Source organism: Thermobia domestica, chromosome 8 (genome assembly GCF_964235325.1).
Source record: "Thermobia domestica chromosome 8, izTheDome1.hap1.1, whole genome shotgun sequence".
Classification (NCBI taxonomy): Eukaryota; Metazoa; Arthropoda; class Insecta; order Zygentoma; family Lepismatidae; genus Thermobia; species Thermobia domestica.
The window spans coordinates 196,445,219-196,464,135 of NC_137461.1; the positions used below are offsets into that span (position 1 = coordinate 196,445,219).

Below are 18,917 nucleotides of genomic sequence, written 5' to 3' on the forward strand. Positions count from 1 at the left end.
GGCAGAATTCCAATTACATTCAACATCCACTGGGCTCCAATGCCTTTATTATATTCACAAGCTGATTTTCTTCTTTTGATAGTTGACATCGATGGCAAGATCGATCATAATTCTTGACATCATCTGTTATATTGTCCCATGTGAATTTTTTCATCAGTTTTAGTTTTATAAATTCCCGAATGACCATAGACTAATATATCATCGTGTTGATACTATATCATCACACGACGTATATCTTTCAGTATTACAACCTTATAGGGATTTACAGCTGAATTTGTTTTTCATAAGAACACGTGTGTTCAAAAGATATCCGGGACAAAATTCCCATTTTTCTAATTTGTCAATAATAAGTTTTCTCGTTATGTCGTTTCTTTGTAAGACATTAATATCCTCTTTTACCAAAGTAAAAACCAAGTATGAGCCACTGTTAAATTTTTATTGAATGTTGCCAATCCTAGAGGACCATCAATAAATCTAAATTCAAAAGGGTCATGAACCCGGGTCAACACACCGGCAACAAGATTGCCAGCAGACCTTTCATTCCTAATTCTCAAATTAAATTGGCAAAGAATCTCTACTAGTGGACCATATTTCAACACCCTTTTGGAATTTCCCAGGATCCAAGTTAAAGTCTTGTTATCGATAAGCACATCGAATTCGTTGATTAAATATTGACAAATTCTAGATATTGTGTTTACAAGACTTATGAATTCGATTTCGTAAATGCTTCTGAAGTTATCGGCTTCAGATAGTTTTTTTTAATAAAAAAAGCAACAGGTTGAAACTCCCTTTGCTATTTTCCTGGGATAAGCATCCGGCAATACTTTTCCCGCTTCCGTCGACGTTAATTATGAACCGTTTGTTCAAATCTGGGTCTTGAGGACCACATTGTTAATCAAAATATTCTTTAACCTATCAAAGATTTTTTGATGTTCTGGGGTCCAGTTTAATTTAGAATTAGTAGACTTCAGTTTGTTAAGCGGTCTCATAATTTCTTGGATCTCTGGCGCAAACTTAGCGTAGTAACTGAATAACCCCAGAATCTTCATTAACCCTCTTCTATTCCGTGGAGGTGGAATATTTTTAATAGCAGTCACCCTTAAGGGTCAATTTCCATTTGGTCACCGGAAATAATATAACCTAGATAGTTTATTTTTCTAAAGAAAAACAAACACTTGTCTGGATAAACTCTTATGTTATATTATCTAAATCTTTCTAAAACTTTAATTATCGTTCTTTTATGTTCCTCAATATTATTCGAAGAAATGAGGACATCAAATAACTTAACACTTTCGTCTTCCAAGTCTCCAAGGACTTTTTGTATCGCTCGAGCTAGTAAGCTACTTCCAGTTTTTAATTCCAACGGAAACCTGAGTATATTGATATGAACGCTTCCGTGTGACAATGTTTGCTATATCTCTAGAGTTTTCATTCAGATAAATCTGACTATAAGCTTTCCTGAGATCTATTTTTGAATGAATAAGCTTATCGGCTAATCCTATAAGACAAGCTTCAAGACTAGGAGACGGGAAACATCATTTATTATTAACTTATTAGCTGTATATAATTTCCGACTATCCTGAAAGTATTGTTCTTATTTTTCACCAGGAATCAGCTACTTGCATAATTAGAATGATCTACCTCTATTAATATACCTTGCCTAACTAGCTTCTGAATTTGTTCATCGTAAATTTTTGATTTATCCCTTGGAATTGGGAATGGATTCTGCTTAAAAGGTTTATTTTCTTTCAAATGACTACGGCCAACAAAATTCTTAATGCAACTAATTTTTGTCGAAATAATATCTCAATAATCATTCTTTATCGAGTGAATGAAATTTATAATGTCAGTACTCCTATAACACTATGATTCATTAACTGAATTCGATTTTTCAACCTGAGTGTAATATGGGTTTTCAACTGACCCGACCGATCATCAACTATTTGTAATGATGAACCACTATTAGGCAAAAACCATTTATTACGTTCCAACAGAGCATGGAATTTTTCAGCTTGCTCTACATCCACATCAGAAATTTTCGAAGAACTGTTTTTAAAAAGGTACTGCCTTGGCAATTGTTCTTTATAATTTTGAAGACATTTCGTGTCAGTAAAAGTCTTCGACTTCTTATTCTGCTCTGAATCTATTGCTGGAGCACAACAATCTTCCCTGATTTTATTTTCAGTCAAACTTTTCTTTTTCTTCTTCGTTCTCTTCTTATTCTCCTTTTGATCACTAGTAATTAAGGAAACATCAATCACAGAAGACTTTCGAGGAACACTCTGGAACTGATCCGTTGACACCTTTTTTCATCACCTTTATGCGTCAATGTCCTTTTCGAATTTTCACTTCACGGTGTAGCAAGCTCAACTAATTGTTCATCAGAATATATTAATGAAATTCTAGCCATATATGAAGGAAATTTATCATCACCATCTTCTATCGAATTATTCATAAAGTCCCACTTTCTTTATCTTTAACCTCAGCCGCCTTTGGTTTGTGATGTTCATCAATCATAATTCCCAATAGGTATTCTTCAACACCTTACATGGACAAAATCCCTTAACCACAAACGGATCATCTTTATTTAAATCGCACTCAATCATATTACACAAGTCTAACAATTAAGATGGATTAGGTGCGTTGATTTTCAAAATTTTTGATTCACAGTTATTATAGTCTAAATCGTTTTGCACTTCTTTATTATATATTTCAAGTGAATTCAAATTCTCACGAATGAAGATAGAAGTCAATCTAGAATGAAGAACAGAAACAGAAGCAGCATTTATTTCACTCATACTCAAACAGTTTTTCTGGCCATCACGATCACCTATCCTAAACTTCAAGTCTCTCATTCCTCGGTGGTAACTCAAGCGAATTCTTTTCTTTCCGTTGTAAAGAATCTAATTATTATTTTTATTATAGTAAACCACTGCACTAGTTGCTCTCAAGAAAGACATACCAAAAAGACACTAGGAAGGTAGTTGCTCTATAATTCGAAAATTTACCCTTTCGAAATGTCCAGACAAATTCACGTTGAGTGATATTTCTTCTCTCGTAACGAAATTTAGTTCCGAAGGAGCATTAACCACTCGTTCTTCCACTACTCGAACGTATTTTTCGGCATTACAACGTCTCACTAATTTATAAGTAACGAGATAAAACTTGACCCACCGTCAATACAAATTAAAACCGAAACAACATTAAATTTGCCACAAACAAACGTCGCCACAGCTGCATCTAACTCGGACGGGATTCTTCGATCAAATTTCGAAAATTCATTCTTCGATCGGTTTTTATTTTTCTCTAAATGAAATCCTGAAGTCATCTGACTCCGTCGCTTTGCTTTCAGTTGACTCGATTGTTCGTTTGGGAAACCTTGACAAGATTTCGGTTTTATGAACAAAATTTTGATTATCCCGACTATTAGATAGTACTACATTCTGTTTTCCTTTATTACTTCCATAACTTTATTATATTCAAGTTCATCCGTATTTCTAAGTACATACTGTCCAGCAATGCTAATAAGTTGAACTCTATCACGAGGAACTTAAAAGTTCAACATACGAAACCTTTAGTTAGGATTCATTCCATTTAAAATTATTTTAACAAGCTGATTCTTGCGACGTCATACCAATAACATTCATGGATATCATTATAGACTTAACATAATGATCCATTAATTCTTTAAGTTTTTGTTTCTTATAAATACGCTCAGAAATCAGGGTAATAATACATTCTGGAGTCATAAATTTCTCTAACAAATTACGTCTCAGAGTTTCGCAATTCATACTATCATTTAATGCAGAAATAATATTCCGTAATACAGTCCCTTCACGCTTCGAAACCAATACCGTTAATATCATTCCGAATGAATCACTTGTATGCAACAAAACTTCTTCAATCCTAATAATTCAAAAATTTTCAGGCTATTATTGCCATCAACATTCCTAAATTCTTTAAATTTATTTTCCGAATACTTAGAAGATCGCTGAAAACAATATTCTATCATACATTTATGTTCCATATCTGAACTCATATTCTGAGGAATTGAATGTGACACTGGATTTACTAAAATTTAGTCTTTGTCCTTGATTATTTGCATTTCTACCATCTAAATTAATTTTTAGATTTACGTAACCAAGATTAGTCTTTCCAGCTTTAGAGATACTATTCCAAATATAAGAAACCCTTCTATAATAATTGCCAAGATTTAAATATCTACTGGCAAAACTATCATTTGGATCATTATTTTGAGCCGGCCTTCTATAACACTTCTCTGGAGATGGCTCAGTAAAACTAACTTGACGATGATCTCTCCTATTTTTTTCTAAACTCGGAGCAATCAGTACTCTACTATAACCAAAAGTATCCCCCGAAAACTGTATTGAATTACTATAATCTTTCTGTAAAGGGGAAGGAAACCGTCTAACATCAAAACTATTTTGAGCGGGGAGGATTCAACTCCATACTCATGGTTCCGAAACTCGATCGTTGGTCTAACTGAAATTGGACATTAGCATCTAAAGTCAAATAATCTGATTCGGGTATTTCAATACTAACATATTCTCTGCTTTCCATAACGGTAACAGGAAGAAACGGCAAGATATTAAATAAAATTAAAACAATAATATTCAATAATATACTCTTACTATTATTACCAATATATCTACACCTAATGGAAACTGAATAACCAAGGCGCACAAAACGCAGTCAAGTTCTGAAATGGTTAATTTTTTCGCAAAACTAGAAAATCAGACAATATCAACCTTAGGAGAAATTTTTTATCAAAAATTAATATTAAATATATTAACAACAAATTATTAAACGTTAAGCAGAGATGTACTTACTAATTTCCCAATTCACAAAAAATGTTATTACTGATATCACATTCAAACATCAGGACAAATACCTAAAGAAACAAAAAAGAATAAAAAGTGGACTTGCTTCTTATTATATGTAACGCCTGTATCCACCTGTCTCCGCAAAAGAAACCAAAGCAATCTGTCCAAACAAAAAAATTTAATAAATATCGCCTAATTCCTCCGGACTCGTTCGAGAACTAAGGGTAGACGGAGCAACGAGGGAAGCACAGGTCTCGGCCGAGTTCTCTTCAACGCATATCTATGATCCAATATTCGGTTACGCAAAAAATTTAACAACAAATACAAAGAAAAACACAAAATTCAGATTTTTATATAACAATTTTATTACAACCAAATCTGTGGTGGTAAATATGTAGTCAATCGTTAGTTGACTATATATTCATTTTTAAAGCAAATCAAAGAAGAAAAATTCAAATTACTAGGTTTCGGTTCAATAGATATTTACCATAGGAATCCGGGCTCTAAACTTTCATTCAGAAATTCAAATCTCGAATATGATTAATTTAGATTCATTTTTCAAATCTCGATTCGAATGAACTTATGTCTTCCAAAAATTGATCAATAAAGCTAAAATATGCAAAAGTGAAAAACAACTACTAATCGACAGTGTATACATCGACCAAAAATTCAAAAAGGCAAAGGCAATTCAAAAATACCTAAATCTCTCCAACTCGAAACATTTATGAATAATCCGGGCTTTAATTTACTAAAAGTAATTTACAATTCGCAAAAAAATACGTATTTTCAAAACCAAAACATTATGAATAATCAGGGCTTTAATTTTTAATTTTTTAAAGTAGTAATTCAAATTCCAATGAAAATTCAAAATCCTTTATAATTCATATACCTCAATACTACTAGGCTTCTAATTATGACAAAATTGTAAATAATATTTAGAAATTCAGAATAAAATCAAAAAAGCTATCTCTGTGACCGAATAATTCAATACACACACCATCTCTAGCCAATCAAATGCAAAATAGCCCTATAATAGCATTAATTAAAAGATGTACGAACTTTTGAATGAACCAAAGATTTTATAATTAATCTGAAAATGTAATCTTACAATCAAAATATTAATTTCACCGGTCTAAAGAAATTCAGTTCTCACAAAGTTTTAAAATTTCAAAAATGTTAATAGTCCAAAAATAAAAAAAATTACAAAAAATCACTAGTTGCGTTTAATGTGAACATTAAACAGTCATACATTCTGAATTCTTAAATAGAAGCAAAATAAGGCAATAAACCATTTTTCTAATTTTGAGTACGAACTTCTGAATCATCCTAAAAATTGCTCAGAAATTATTTAATTATAGAATTACTCATACCAAAAATTTCAATTCAAATAATTCATAAATCAGATTATTTGTACACCAGTAATGAATATATTTTTATTCTTAACTCTTTCTTTTCAATATCTCAGTCAGAACTATTGCATAAAGTTACTGATATTGAGATCGTTAAATCGCTCTTTTTGCAAAATTGTAACTTAAAAAAAGTTGCTACAAAAATTTCTTAAATCTAAAAGGTAAAGAGGTGAGCAAGAATATTAGATCATGAACCACGTTTCGACCGATTTCGGGGGAGGAGGGGGGGAGAAAAATCCAAAGAGGAAAGAAAGCAAAAAACTGACAAATTGTACACAAGAAACACTGAAGGTAAGCAGAAATGAACGATTTTAATTAGCTAACAAACAACGGAACTCTTTGGAAGGCACATTTACACCTGTACACATACATTCTAAATAGACCACTTACTATACTTATTGTAATATAAAAGTTTTACTCGTCCTTTTCCTTTATCTGTCTAGAGTTACGATTCTGCGCCCTTAGGACTCTTGTTGGTCTTATACCATCTACACTACTGACCGACCAAAACAAATCACGGCAGTGTAACATAGGTTTGTGCGAGCGAGGTTTTTGGAGTAAAAACTTACAACAAAGAGAAAGAAATTTAAGAGAATTAATAGCAGCAATTGTAATAAATATTGTGTATAAAAGCACAGAAGAGAGGCACAAATTTCACCAAAATAAGCATGTAACAGAACATATGACAATAGGTCAAATACGTCTTGCTTCCCATTTGAACCACACATCCGACCATTTCAAACAGTTCAAAAAAAGCAACGAAAAAATAACAATATCTTTCACACGTATTAAACATAAGAAAACAGCACGGACATTCGTTATATTAGCGTTTTATAACTTCACTCATTTCAACCCACGTTACACTGTCGATCTACGTCCGACTTATCACACCATAACGAAAGCACAGCCAAGAGGGAGACACAAGCAACCGGAAGAAGCTCAAGGCCAAGACATGCTATCCCTGTGAACCATAAGAATCAAGTCATCGCCTGGGAGCTTCCTCCCACCAAACGACTATTTGTTTTCCTATTCAAGGTTGTCAGTTCTCATCACCTCAACTTTATTCTCTCGTTCTTTCTGACTTTTTTTAAAAGAAATAACGACCAAAAACTTAACAAATTTAAAAAACTTAACTATCTAATTTTTTTATAGAAACAATGTAAAATCTTAAATTTTTAAAAGTTCGCAATTATGTTCGACTCCAATGTAAGCATAAAACTGTAAATTTCTTTACAATAACAATTAAAATCCATAACTTGCTTCTCCATTGGCTCAAACCGTAAAGAAAAAAGAAAATCTAAGATACTAATGTAACAGATCATTACAAGCTTCGTTTCTGTTTTTGCTGGATATATGCATAACATAATATACACATAAACAATGAAAAATGTAAATGTTTCAATCCATTTCTGAAAATAATAAATATCTGTGCTCACTTCGGAATGACTTTCTGAACTCACTGTGTACATAACTATATGCATTTTGAGCTTTCTTCTTTGTTCTCGGGTTAGACATACATTTTTAAGCGAGTGTTGCGTTATTTGGTTTTGTAAATTGTTATTTGATTAGGTTAATATTTAAAGGAAAGTTTTTTTTGTAATTTGTGCTTTAACTTTCACGAAAGCAGAGAACAATCACAGTCAATATACATTACAATTATTTTACAGATTCCTACTTCATATACTATTAGTTACATCTAGCAAGATTTATGAATTTCTTACAATAAATTTGTTAAATTATTTCTTAATCTAGAATTTTACCTCACAAGTTTTATGTCTTCATCAGGTAGAAAATACGTCTGTAACAGCCGACTTCTTGTTGGACAATGGAATCTTCAAAGGTATTTCTAACATTACCAGGGCAAGCGAAGTTCGTTACACAATATATGACTTTGCTGTTGACATGGCCTTTATGGCGGAGTTTACTAGAGCTCAGGTTTGTTCACACATAATATAGTGTGCCCTTAGTTGAGATCTCACGTAACATTCAGTGTTTTTATTTTATTCATACTTCTCTTTTAAAAGTTATCTAAGTTTGAACATTTTATATGAATACTTTGGATGTTTTTAAAGCAGTTCAATGTTTTATCATGCCTTTAACAATGACATTTCTCGTGGACAGTTTTTAATAATATATACGAGCAGTTCGCTTGAAGACAATGGTAAGTGCCACTTGAGGTGAAGCTGTGTTATTAAATTTAATAGATTGAGATCGGATCACAGAGACTTATGTATTTAGTAGAATTACGGAAATGTGATTGTAGGTGCTGGTCAAGCTTGTTTGGTAGGTATCATTGCATTGCAATGCATGGGAATACTGAACTTTCTTTTCCAGTTTACTACCGTTTCTGGACTTTTTCTTGAGAAATGACTTGTTCCATATAGTACGACGTAAGTCATTAATGGAATATTTGTTCATGAGATGTTACCAAGGTTACATGAGTAGTATTTGAAGAAACTGTTAAGAGAAAAGTAAATTATCCTTGTGGATGTTTTCAGTACAAGCGGTTAGTGCAACATTATAGGGTTATTAATGACATATGAACATAATGTTCAAAGTCATTTTTGAGAAAGATATACTAATGGAAACTCACCCCCAACAATAAACTGGCCTTTGTCAATTTAACAAAAAATGACTTATTGTAGGAAATGAAACATTCATTTATGGAATATGAAGAAAATAGCCTGAGTCGTTTCTTCAAATAATTATCACTCACTCTAATGAATGAATTACCCTATGTTGATTTTTAAAGGACAAATGTGTTATGCCTCATTATCAGGTTATATATATATATATATATCAAGCATCTTCGCAGCAGGAAAATTTTTCGGGAAAGGTCCAACGCTTATGTGGTGGTCAATGTTCAATACAAGGATATATTACATTAAATGTTGTAAAATCAGTCTTAACATTAGACTAAAACACAAAAATTCGGTATTTCTGGGAGTCTGGACCATTAGAACCCATCCTCTACTTACGTTCCTGTATATATAGATACATAATTTGTCTATATAACTTTATTTTGTTTGTATATGTATTCTTTTGTATTATTACGTCCAAAAGTGAAAGAATAATGTAATTATCAATGAGTGCATCAAAAGCATTCTTTCTTCAACCAGTTAGGGTATTAAACAAACAATTGCTTGCTGTTATAAAAGAGAAATGCAAGTGTAAGCTCTAAAATGTTAAAATGAAGTCAATAATCACATCGCGAACGGCAAAAGCCGAGATTTACTGATTTTTTACTTTTATCGGATAAACAACTAGTATTCAAACAATGCAATTTTAAGCTAATTTCAAACTACTAACAGCTAAGGAAACTACACTCTCTTGTCCCTTCACACAAAAGATTACCACGACTGTGCTCTCGTGCAGTCCGAAATGAGAATCGAAATCGTTTATACGTTTACTCGTGTACATGGAGGAAAGGGCGCCTTTCATCACTATTAGTTCTGTTTATATTTCATGAAACCTTCGATTTTTGGTTTAATATTTTTATTTATGTATTTTTCGAAATTATTAACTTCTACGGAATTAAGCTTACCACGTATAAAAGATGACATCCTTCAGCGAACACACTAGTTAGAGTTCAAGGAAGAAACAAAGGGGAAACGATGGAGCGGCCTGTGACTTGCATGTTACGTACCATTCTGACACTTTGCAGTGTAAATGAGAAATACCTCAGTCAAGATGGATGAGCTGGGAAAGCTTTTACACCTTTACAGCCGAGTGTTTGGTTTCATTAAAAATCGAATATGTGAAAATTAATTTTCGGTTTTGGTTTTGAAAAGAAACCATTCTTCAGTTTTGGAAACCGATAATGATTTTCGTTTTCGAAAACCCCAGCTGAGTTTGCTTTAGAAAAAGAGACCGATTACAGGTTCTTGAAAACAAGTGATGAATTAAGAATCGAACAGAAAATCTACTTGAATTGAGTTCATTTTGAGTTTAACGTCCCTTTCAGCAGCGAGGCTATATGAGACGGGACCTACTGATTAAAGTGGACTCCGAACCACATGAGCTCCGCCGGGAATCGAACCCGGATCTCCTATGTCAAAGGCGCGTACGCTAACAACTTATTCACGAAGGAGCTCACAGAAAATCTATTTTGAAATATTAAAATGTTTTCAAAACTCAAAGCATCAAGCGAATTTGTTTGTCATTGCATTACGAAAATACTTTCAAATAAGAATTCCGAGTTAGAAAGAATGATATTCCATCTCTTTTCGTTCATTAAGATTACCATTTCTCTAGCTTTCAAAACATCTAATAATAAAAATGAATGCAAGAATGTTTGTTTGCTAACTCCGCCTAGAACGTTGGACCAATATTGATGGTTGTGTACTTGTGAGTCTTTTTCACCTGTCTAATTGCACGCAACAGCCGAACGAAAATGATATTGTTATGCCTAACTCGTTTAAAAGTATCAAGGGCGCCGTTCCTGCGGGGGACGGGAGCCTGCCCCCCCAAACCTGATGTGGCCCCTTATTGTATTTATGAATATACATTATTTGGCATAATTTGAATGCAATTTGTCTTAAAATCCTCACATATATATATACCTTCTGAATCTGAATGCCCCCCCAAATTTACAGAGAAATCGGCGCCCTTGAAAGGTATGATCATTTTTTTTAGGGTCCTCCTACTGTATTCCTGAGGAGCTCATCCGATATTGGTTGGTGCTGGTGGGACTCATTGTGGAACGTTAAGCCACGAGAAAGAAGTTTGACAAACCAAAGACCAATTGTTGGCATTCATTCGCCATTCCTAGCACAAATTCATCGCTTTTTTTCAGCTTATTGGGTAGACTGTCCCAGGTTGAAGTCATTAATAATAAAAGTAAGTCGCAATTGTTTGTTCTGTATGGTGCACTTTTTATACGAGTCTGTTAAACAACTCTAATGGCCTTCTGATTGTCTGTGTACCCCAGCCAAGTATAGAGTTTGTGACGTTTGATATGTAGCCTTAGTTCAGTGTCAAGACTTTGGTCCTTTGCGAAATACGGCGATGAGAGAACAAGATAATAAAATATTAAACTGAGACGTTTAAAGAGTAGAACTAAAAAAATAAATTAGAATGTACATATAATTTTACAAAATTTGTCAAATGGAAACCACTGAAGATAAGTAAAGGTTTCGCTAAAATTCAGCAATTCAAAATGATAAAAATAGAATCCATTAATCACGCTCAGTATTCTGCTCTTATTCTTAATTTAATTGCTGCTAAGTGGATGTCATCTACGTATCTAGCAAATACTCGCTCGTCTGACTATGTTCGATAGTGTTCGGCTATCCTCCGCAAGCACGCCCTACGATCTTGAAGACGAGTACTCTAATGCAGAACACGTAACACGTAGGACGTAAGACTGATAAATTTTATTCATTTTTCCCCATTCTTTAATGAGAACCTATTACCAATCCGTACTTTATAAAAAGAAAGGAAACAAAAACCAAAATAATGAAATTTAGAAGCAACCAAACTCTTCATAGTGCTGGTCACTCGTTTGTTTTTTCGTCAGCTATTAGCTTTGTACGTGTTTGTATAACTATACGCTATATTTTTAACACTAGAGCGTCAGAAACACATTTCACCTGTATCAGTGAACAACGAACATTTTATTTCGATGAAAAACCAAGGAAAAAGCAAAAGGCCTGAAGCTATAAGTATGTTAGTTACTTATAATTCCATGCACAGGTTGAACCTACTCTCCAAATCATATTTAAGTAAATAAGTATTGCCAAATCTGAACAAGATATGAATCTAACAGCGAATAAGCTTTTGTCAGTCAAGAACATAGGTGCATCCAGAAGGGCGGTTCTTCTCCCCCAGTAATACAGGCACCAGTGCTGCAAAAGCCTGGTAGGAGAGGAAACTAAGAATATTTCACGGTCTCTCCCCCAGAAGAGTCCTTACTTAGATTCACTCCTTACTTATCACACCTGTATACCAAGGGTTAGAGTGTTAGTGAGTACGATACGCGTGGCATTTCACATGAGAAAAAAACACATGTTCTAAAGAACAAACAAATCTAATTGACATTAACAAATAAATTATTAGCTGCAAAACGTTTAACATATCTATGTATCTATATATCTATATCTATGTATGTATGTATGTATCTATCTATCTATCTATCTATCTGTCTGTCTGTCTGTCTGTCTGTCTATCTAACTATCTACACACATATATAAATAACTTATTTTCATATAGTTATGGTATATAATTATTCATGTATTAAGGAATATATCATATCATTACATACCAAAATGTTCAACCTAAACGGGAATCAAAGTCAGGACCTACGCTTGTAAGTCCTGCACTTTGCCACTAAGCTAGTATCTTTATCTTTTCCTTATAAGCTAATTAGCACAGGATAGAAGCGGACAGGATATGAAAACAAGGAAATAATAGAGTTTCTAAAATGCTCACCAAAACATTGTGCTTACAGTAGGACAACTACCATTACCATGTTAAAAGAGTTAAAAAATCTACAAAATATTTGTGTTTATGAACAAGTGATAGGCTGTTAGCAGAATGTGTGAGATACACAAGGTAAATATCGGAATCGTAAGGAAATGGCATTTTTAAAACATACATCAGTGTGTGAACAACTAACAAGGAAAGTATGCGAATCGTGACAGCTAGATATGTATGAAAATTGGTGTGGATCGCTAATCATCGTGGCGATAGTCACTCAGTGCGGAAATGCCTTGTTTACCCGCTAGGTATAATATATATATATACCATGCAGTGACGGGGTGAGGCAGTGCCGAGTTATACCCTAAAAACGCCGGAAAATGGCAGAAAATGAAAAATGTGTGCAGGTAACCTGATACCTCTAGTAGGGAAAACATTATCAAGAACACGGCAGTAGTGTCACACAAGCAGTGTTGCCACCCCAACACAAACTTATAATTTTTTAAATAGAAAGTATATCATTTTATGGCATTAAAATAATTAGCTTAAAACATGAAAGAAAATAAGTCAAAAGTGGGTTATCAGTGTTGCCAAATAAGGGAGATACGAGGCTTTAAAACTGAGAAATTATGGGACCCGTACAAAGAAACGAACAAATGTACAACAACAAGACTGCAGAAGAAAAACTGTACAGTAGGGAGAAAACCACAGTATACACAGCATCCACTGACTAAGAGGCTTCATACAGGTCTTTCCCCCCCTCCAAAAATGGCAGATGTTAGAGTAGCCGTAGAGAGAGGAAGTCCAATGTAACATAAGGCGGAAATATGAACAGGAAGACTGTCTTTGGATTGCAACATTGCATAAAATCCTGTATGCCTTCAAACTACAGAAGCGACGGCGCAACGCCTGAAAATATTACAGAGAAACTGACACACAAAAGATAAGAAACCTGTGACAAAAAATACGTCACAATCGATTTGCAAAGACTAATGACCTATGATAGGTGTCAGTCAAGAGTGTAGGAAACGTTAACATGTGAAACAACAATGAAGACAAAACACACTGTATTCAGGTTAACAGTAATATACAGCCCCATGCCGTAAGTGTCGGTGGACCACCGATGGGTAACTAGCGATATCTCGCCAAAAATTGGTGGTCCCGCAGCGACGATCCGCGGCGGCCCCTCTTCCGTTTTGAAAATTATACCACCAGCGGCCCACCAGTGGCAAAGAAGCGACAGAACGTCAATGAACCACAAAATTAATTCTCCAAAATATGTTAAATCGCCTATATGTGTGATTTGTTTACATCAAGATGAGTCTAAAAAAAGCTTAAAAAGTACCGAAAAAAGCACCTCCTAGGGAGGTGGAACTAGCAACCTTAGGATTACTATTCGGGTGTTCTTCCGACTTCGCCACTGAGGCAATGAGGGAAACGTCGTTTGTAAAGGGATAAATCATTGAGATCTTTTTAATTTGGTTTATCAGAGTACTCCTTTAACCATGTATATAAGACGATAACTGTTTGGGATAAGACAAAATGCGTTCGCCATGTAATTTTATAACAAAATTAGGCGTGTCTCTTTACTTTATTTCATAGTTCTCCCATACTCACTTTCTAATGATCGACCAGAGTTGCCATCTAAATTCGTACAATTATCGCACTTATCTCAAGATTTTTCACTTCATGATGTTGAGGCAGAGGTTATTCTTGAACCCGGAGCTCACTTTAGAAACAATTCGTCAGAAAAAAAATATATATATATAATAATAACCGCATGCAAATGACTGGCGATAGTTCTTGTTGATCCCTTCGCGATTCTCCGCGACGAATCAAAGGAGCGCGGACCAAAACGAAGTCCTCACTGCTACACAGTGGTAAATTCAACACACCGACTAGAGATATCTGTTTCCACTCAACGAAACCCTGCCGCCAGTGGGATACTAGTGGCAATCTTTCGGCGCGTCACTATATCTACGATCGATATTTACCCGCAAGTTGGCCATTAGGCGATGGCGAGGTTTACGGCATGGGAAGGCGCAAAATATTTTAACATAATACACCAATACACACAACAGAAAACTATAAATAGTATGACAAAATATGTGAAATTGTGATTACTTTTGAAGAGTTTTTATTTTGACTAGAGAAATAACGTAGGTATAGGGAGTAAAGGCATAGATTTAAAGCATCAGCGCACTGTCATCTCTGAAAAGATTCGTATTCCCAGTTTTTCAATTTATTGTCTTATATGTTAATTTACTAACTGCTAACAACTGCTACTACCGCTTTTCACTCTTCAGGAATTTACTACGACATGTTCGCAGAACACTTTTCTAAGTCCTAAATGTTTGCGGGAATTATTTCATTCGCCTCACTGGCTTATTTGAGAATGGAAACTGATTACATTGAACGTGAATATGTTTCACTGTCGTAAAGCAAGGGTCGTAGTAAATGTTAATAGGGTTTTTATTATTATTTAAAACACTGAAGTATTTATTCCGTATGTAGCACAATGTAATACAGTAAGTAAGCAACATGAGAACCACTAACGCCCGCAGAATTTTTTCCAATGGGTTTTTTCCCAAAGTTTTTTTTCAAAAAACCGATATAGAGTTTTTCGATTTATTGCCCTATATATTTAATATATTAAAAGTCATAACATTTATCATTGATAGCGTATATCGTCTTACTTTTTGAAATCGACACTGTAGCCTATTAGTCAGGATATTCATCTCCAGACATGATGTAGAGAGAAAAGAAGGAAGGAGATATGAAAACTGGGTAACTAATTTTACTGCGCCCTGGATCATCGAATTATTCACGGGCGAGTACAGAAAGATCCGAGTTGAAACGGCCCCGTCGAAGGGCCCACGACAAAAGTGCCCGAGTTAAAACGGCCCCTCGTCAAAAGGCCCGGTTTAAAAGGTCTCCGCGACAAAAGAGCCTCAGTCAAAAGAGCATTGCGTCAAAAGAGCCTTGCGTCAAAAGAATTCGAGTCAAAAGGGCCATGCGTCAAATAAGCCCGGATCAAATGGAGCCCCAAAACAAAGGGCTTGAATCAAAAGGGTCCCGCGTCAAAAAAGCCAGGGTCAAAAGGTTTCCTCGACGAAAAGACACGAGTCAAAAACGCACTGCGAAAACAGGGCCCGTGTCAACACGGCCCCGTTTCAAAAGGGCCTAGATCAAACGACTCCCCAACAAAAGCTCTCTGCGTCAAAAGGGCCCGTGTCAAAAAGGCCTGGCGACAAACGTCCCGTGTCAAAAGGTCCCTGCGTCGAATGGGCCCGGGTCAAATGGGGCCCAAAAAGGGCCCGAGTAACAGGCCACTGCGTCAAAAGGGCCAAGGTCAAAAGGGTCCCGCGACAAAAGGGCTCGGGTCAAAGGGCCCTGGAAAAAGAGCTCGACTCAAAACGGCCCTGTATCAAAAAGACACGGGTCATAAAATCTCCGCGTCAAAAGTGCCCAATTCAAATGGTCCCTGCGTGAAAACGACCCCGCGTCATGAAGGCCCGGGTCAAAAGAACCCCGCGCCAAAAGGGCCCGAGTCAAAACGGACCCTTGTCAAAAGTGCCCAGGTCAAAAGGTTCTTCGCAACAAAAGTGCTGTGCGTGAAAAGAACCCCGTGTCAGAAGGACCCCGCCTGAAAATGACATGGTTCATAACGGCTCGGGCCCTGCGACAAAAAGGCCCGAGTCAATAGGGATCCGCGTTAAAAGGTGCAGAGTTAAAAGAGCCGTGCGTCAAAAAGTCCAGAGTCAAAATCTGATTGCGTCAAAAGGGCCTATTAAATACGGTTCCACGGGTGAAAAGCCTGAGATAAAAGCAAGAGTGGAAATCAGGCATGCACAAGGGGATAGATGTAGAGTGAACTATAAGCTACAGAACAAAATCGATAGAAATGGACACCCTTAACAGTGAATTCGTACATTGCCAAATTTTCATGAGATTCCTTTATCTCTCCCAAATGTATTTATGAGAAAAGAAGGGAGGAGAAAAGTACTAGACTTGTTGGTAAATATACTAGAACACTCTAAAAAATGAAATGAAATCTTTAGTTTTACGTCATACGGTTATATCGGTTAGGCTAAAGTAGACGGTGATGATGAGAAATGAATGAAATGGTGGAATGAATGAAGTGGGAGGAAACGGGAGAACCCCTAAAAAACCCACGAGCACGGCGTTTGTCCACCACAAAGTCTACATGGCGAGAGCTGGGATCGAACCAGGGACCCCAAGCACCGGAGATGAACGCTCTACCACTGAGCCACCGCGCTCCCCTATTACACTATAGAAGGTACTAGATCTAGTACGAAACTACTATCGGTGGCCACACTGGGTCTCATAGTTCTAAGTACTTCCAGCTATACAGCGAGCTGTGTGCTTTCTGTGTCACTCCCTATCTGCCCCTAGCCTGGCTGTTTGTGAAAGTATTGTTTGCTTTCTATCGGGTTAAGGCACGGCTGTCTCAAGAGGTCTTCGTCTGTAGCGAGTGACGTCACACAAAGTAGTAACAGCCATTCGACGCAGGGACCTTTTGACACGGGACATTTGTCGCCAGGCCTTTTTGACACGGGCCCTTTTGACGCAGAGGGCTTTTGTTGGGGAGTCGTTTGATCTAGGCCCTTTTGAAACGGGGCCGTGTTGACACGGGCCCTGTTTTCGCAGTGCTTTTTTGACTCGTGTCTTTTCGTCGAGGAAACCTTTTGACCCTGGCTTTTTTGACGCGGGACCCTTTTGATTCAAGCCCTTTGTTTTGGGGCTCCATTTGATCCGGGCTTATTTGACGCATGGCCCTTTTGACTCGAATTCTTTTGACGCAAGGCTCTTTTGACGCATTGCTCTTTTGACTGAGGCTCTTTTGTCGCGGAGACCTTTTAAACCGGGCCTTTTGACGAGGGGCCGTTTTAACTCGGGCACTTTTGCCGTGGGCCCTTCGACGGGGCCGTTTCAACTCGGCCGTTTCTGTACTCGCCCTGTACTCGCCCTGTATATATATAACGCAGCAGCTGAAATGCCTGGGGCAGGCGGCGGGGATGAATAATTCGATGATCCAGGGCGCAGTAAAATTAGTTACCCAGTTTTCATATCTCCTTCCTTCTTTTCTCTCTACATCATGTCTGGAGATGAATATCCTGACTAATAGGCTACAGTGTCGATTTCAAAAAGTAAGACGATATACGCTATTAATGATAAATGTTATAACTTTTAATATATATAGGGCAATAAATCGAAAAACTCTATATCGGTCTTTTGAAAAAAAAAACCTTTGGAAAAAACTGGTTGGAAAAAATTCTGCGGGCGTTAGTGATTATCATGTTGCTTACTTACTGTATTACATTGCGCTACATACGGAATAAATACTTCAGCGTTTTATATAATAATAAAAACCTTATTAACATTTACTACGACCCTTGCTTTACGACAGTGAAACATATTCACGTTCAATGTAATCAGTTTCCATTTTCAAATAAGCCAGTGAGGCGAATGAAATAATTCCCGCACACATTTAGGACTTAGAAAAGTGTTCTGCGAACATGTCGTAGTAAATTCCTGAAGAGTGAAAAGCGGTAGTAGCAGTTGTTAGCAGTTAGTAAATTAACATATAAGACAATGAATTGAAAAACTGAGAATACGAATCTTTTCAGAGATGACAGTGCGCTGATGCTTCAAATCTATGCCTTTACTCCCTACACCTACGTTATTTCCCTAGTCAAAATAAAAACTCTTCAAAAGTAATCACAATTTCTTATGCAACCATCCCTTCCTTGGAGTACTGCGCTGTCACATACTCGTCACGGCGATGTAAAGTCACGTTTGGCGACGAGGATACGAAAGCAATAAGACTACTAAAGGAACAAATGTACAGTAGGCAGTAAACCACAGCATGCACAGCATCCAGTAACTATCGGACTTGGTGCTTCATATCGAGTGTGGGGCTAGGGCGATAAATGTACATATTTTGTCATACTATTTATAGTTTTCTGTTCTGTGTATTGCCGTAAACCTCGCCATCACCTAATGGCCAACTTGCGCGTAAATATCGATCGTAGATATAGTGACGCGTCTAAAGATTGCTACTAGTGTCCCACTGGCGACAGGGTTTCGATGAGTGGAAACATATATCTCTAGTCGGTGTGTTGAATTTACCACTGTGTAGCAGTGAGGACTTCGTTTCGCTCCGCACTCCTTCGATTCGTCGCGGAGAATCGCGAAGGGATCAACAAGAACTATCGCCAGTCAT

At 36.3% G+C, this 18,917-nt stretch overlaps 1 protein-coding gene across 1 annotated transcript in view; it reads left to right on the top strand.

Moving 5' to 3' along the window:
* LOC145692415 (uncharacterized) overlaps positions 1-18,917 on the top strand; it is a 139,865-nt gene that overhangs the window by 109,028 nt on the left and 11,920 nt on the right. The window contains exon 4 of the mRNA XM_081767721.1: positions 8,039-8,188. Within this exon, the coding sequence (XP_081623847.1) occupies positions 8,039-8,188 (150 nt within the window). The remainder of the gene's footprint in view (positions 1-8,038; positions 8,189-18,917) is intronic.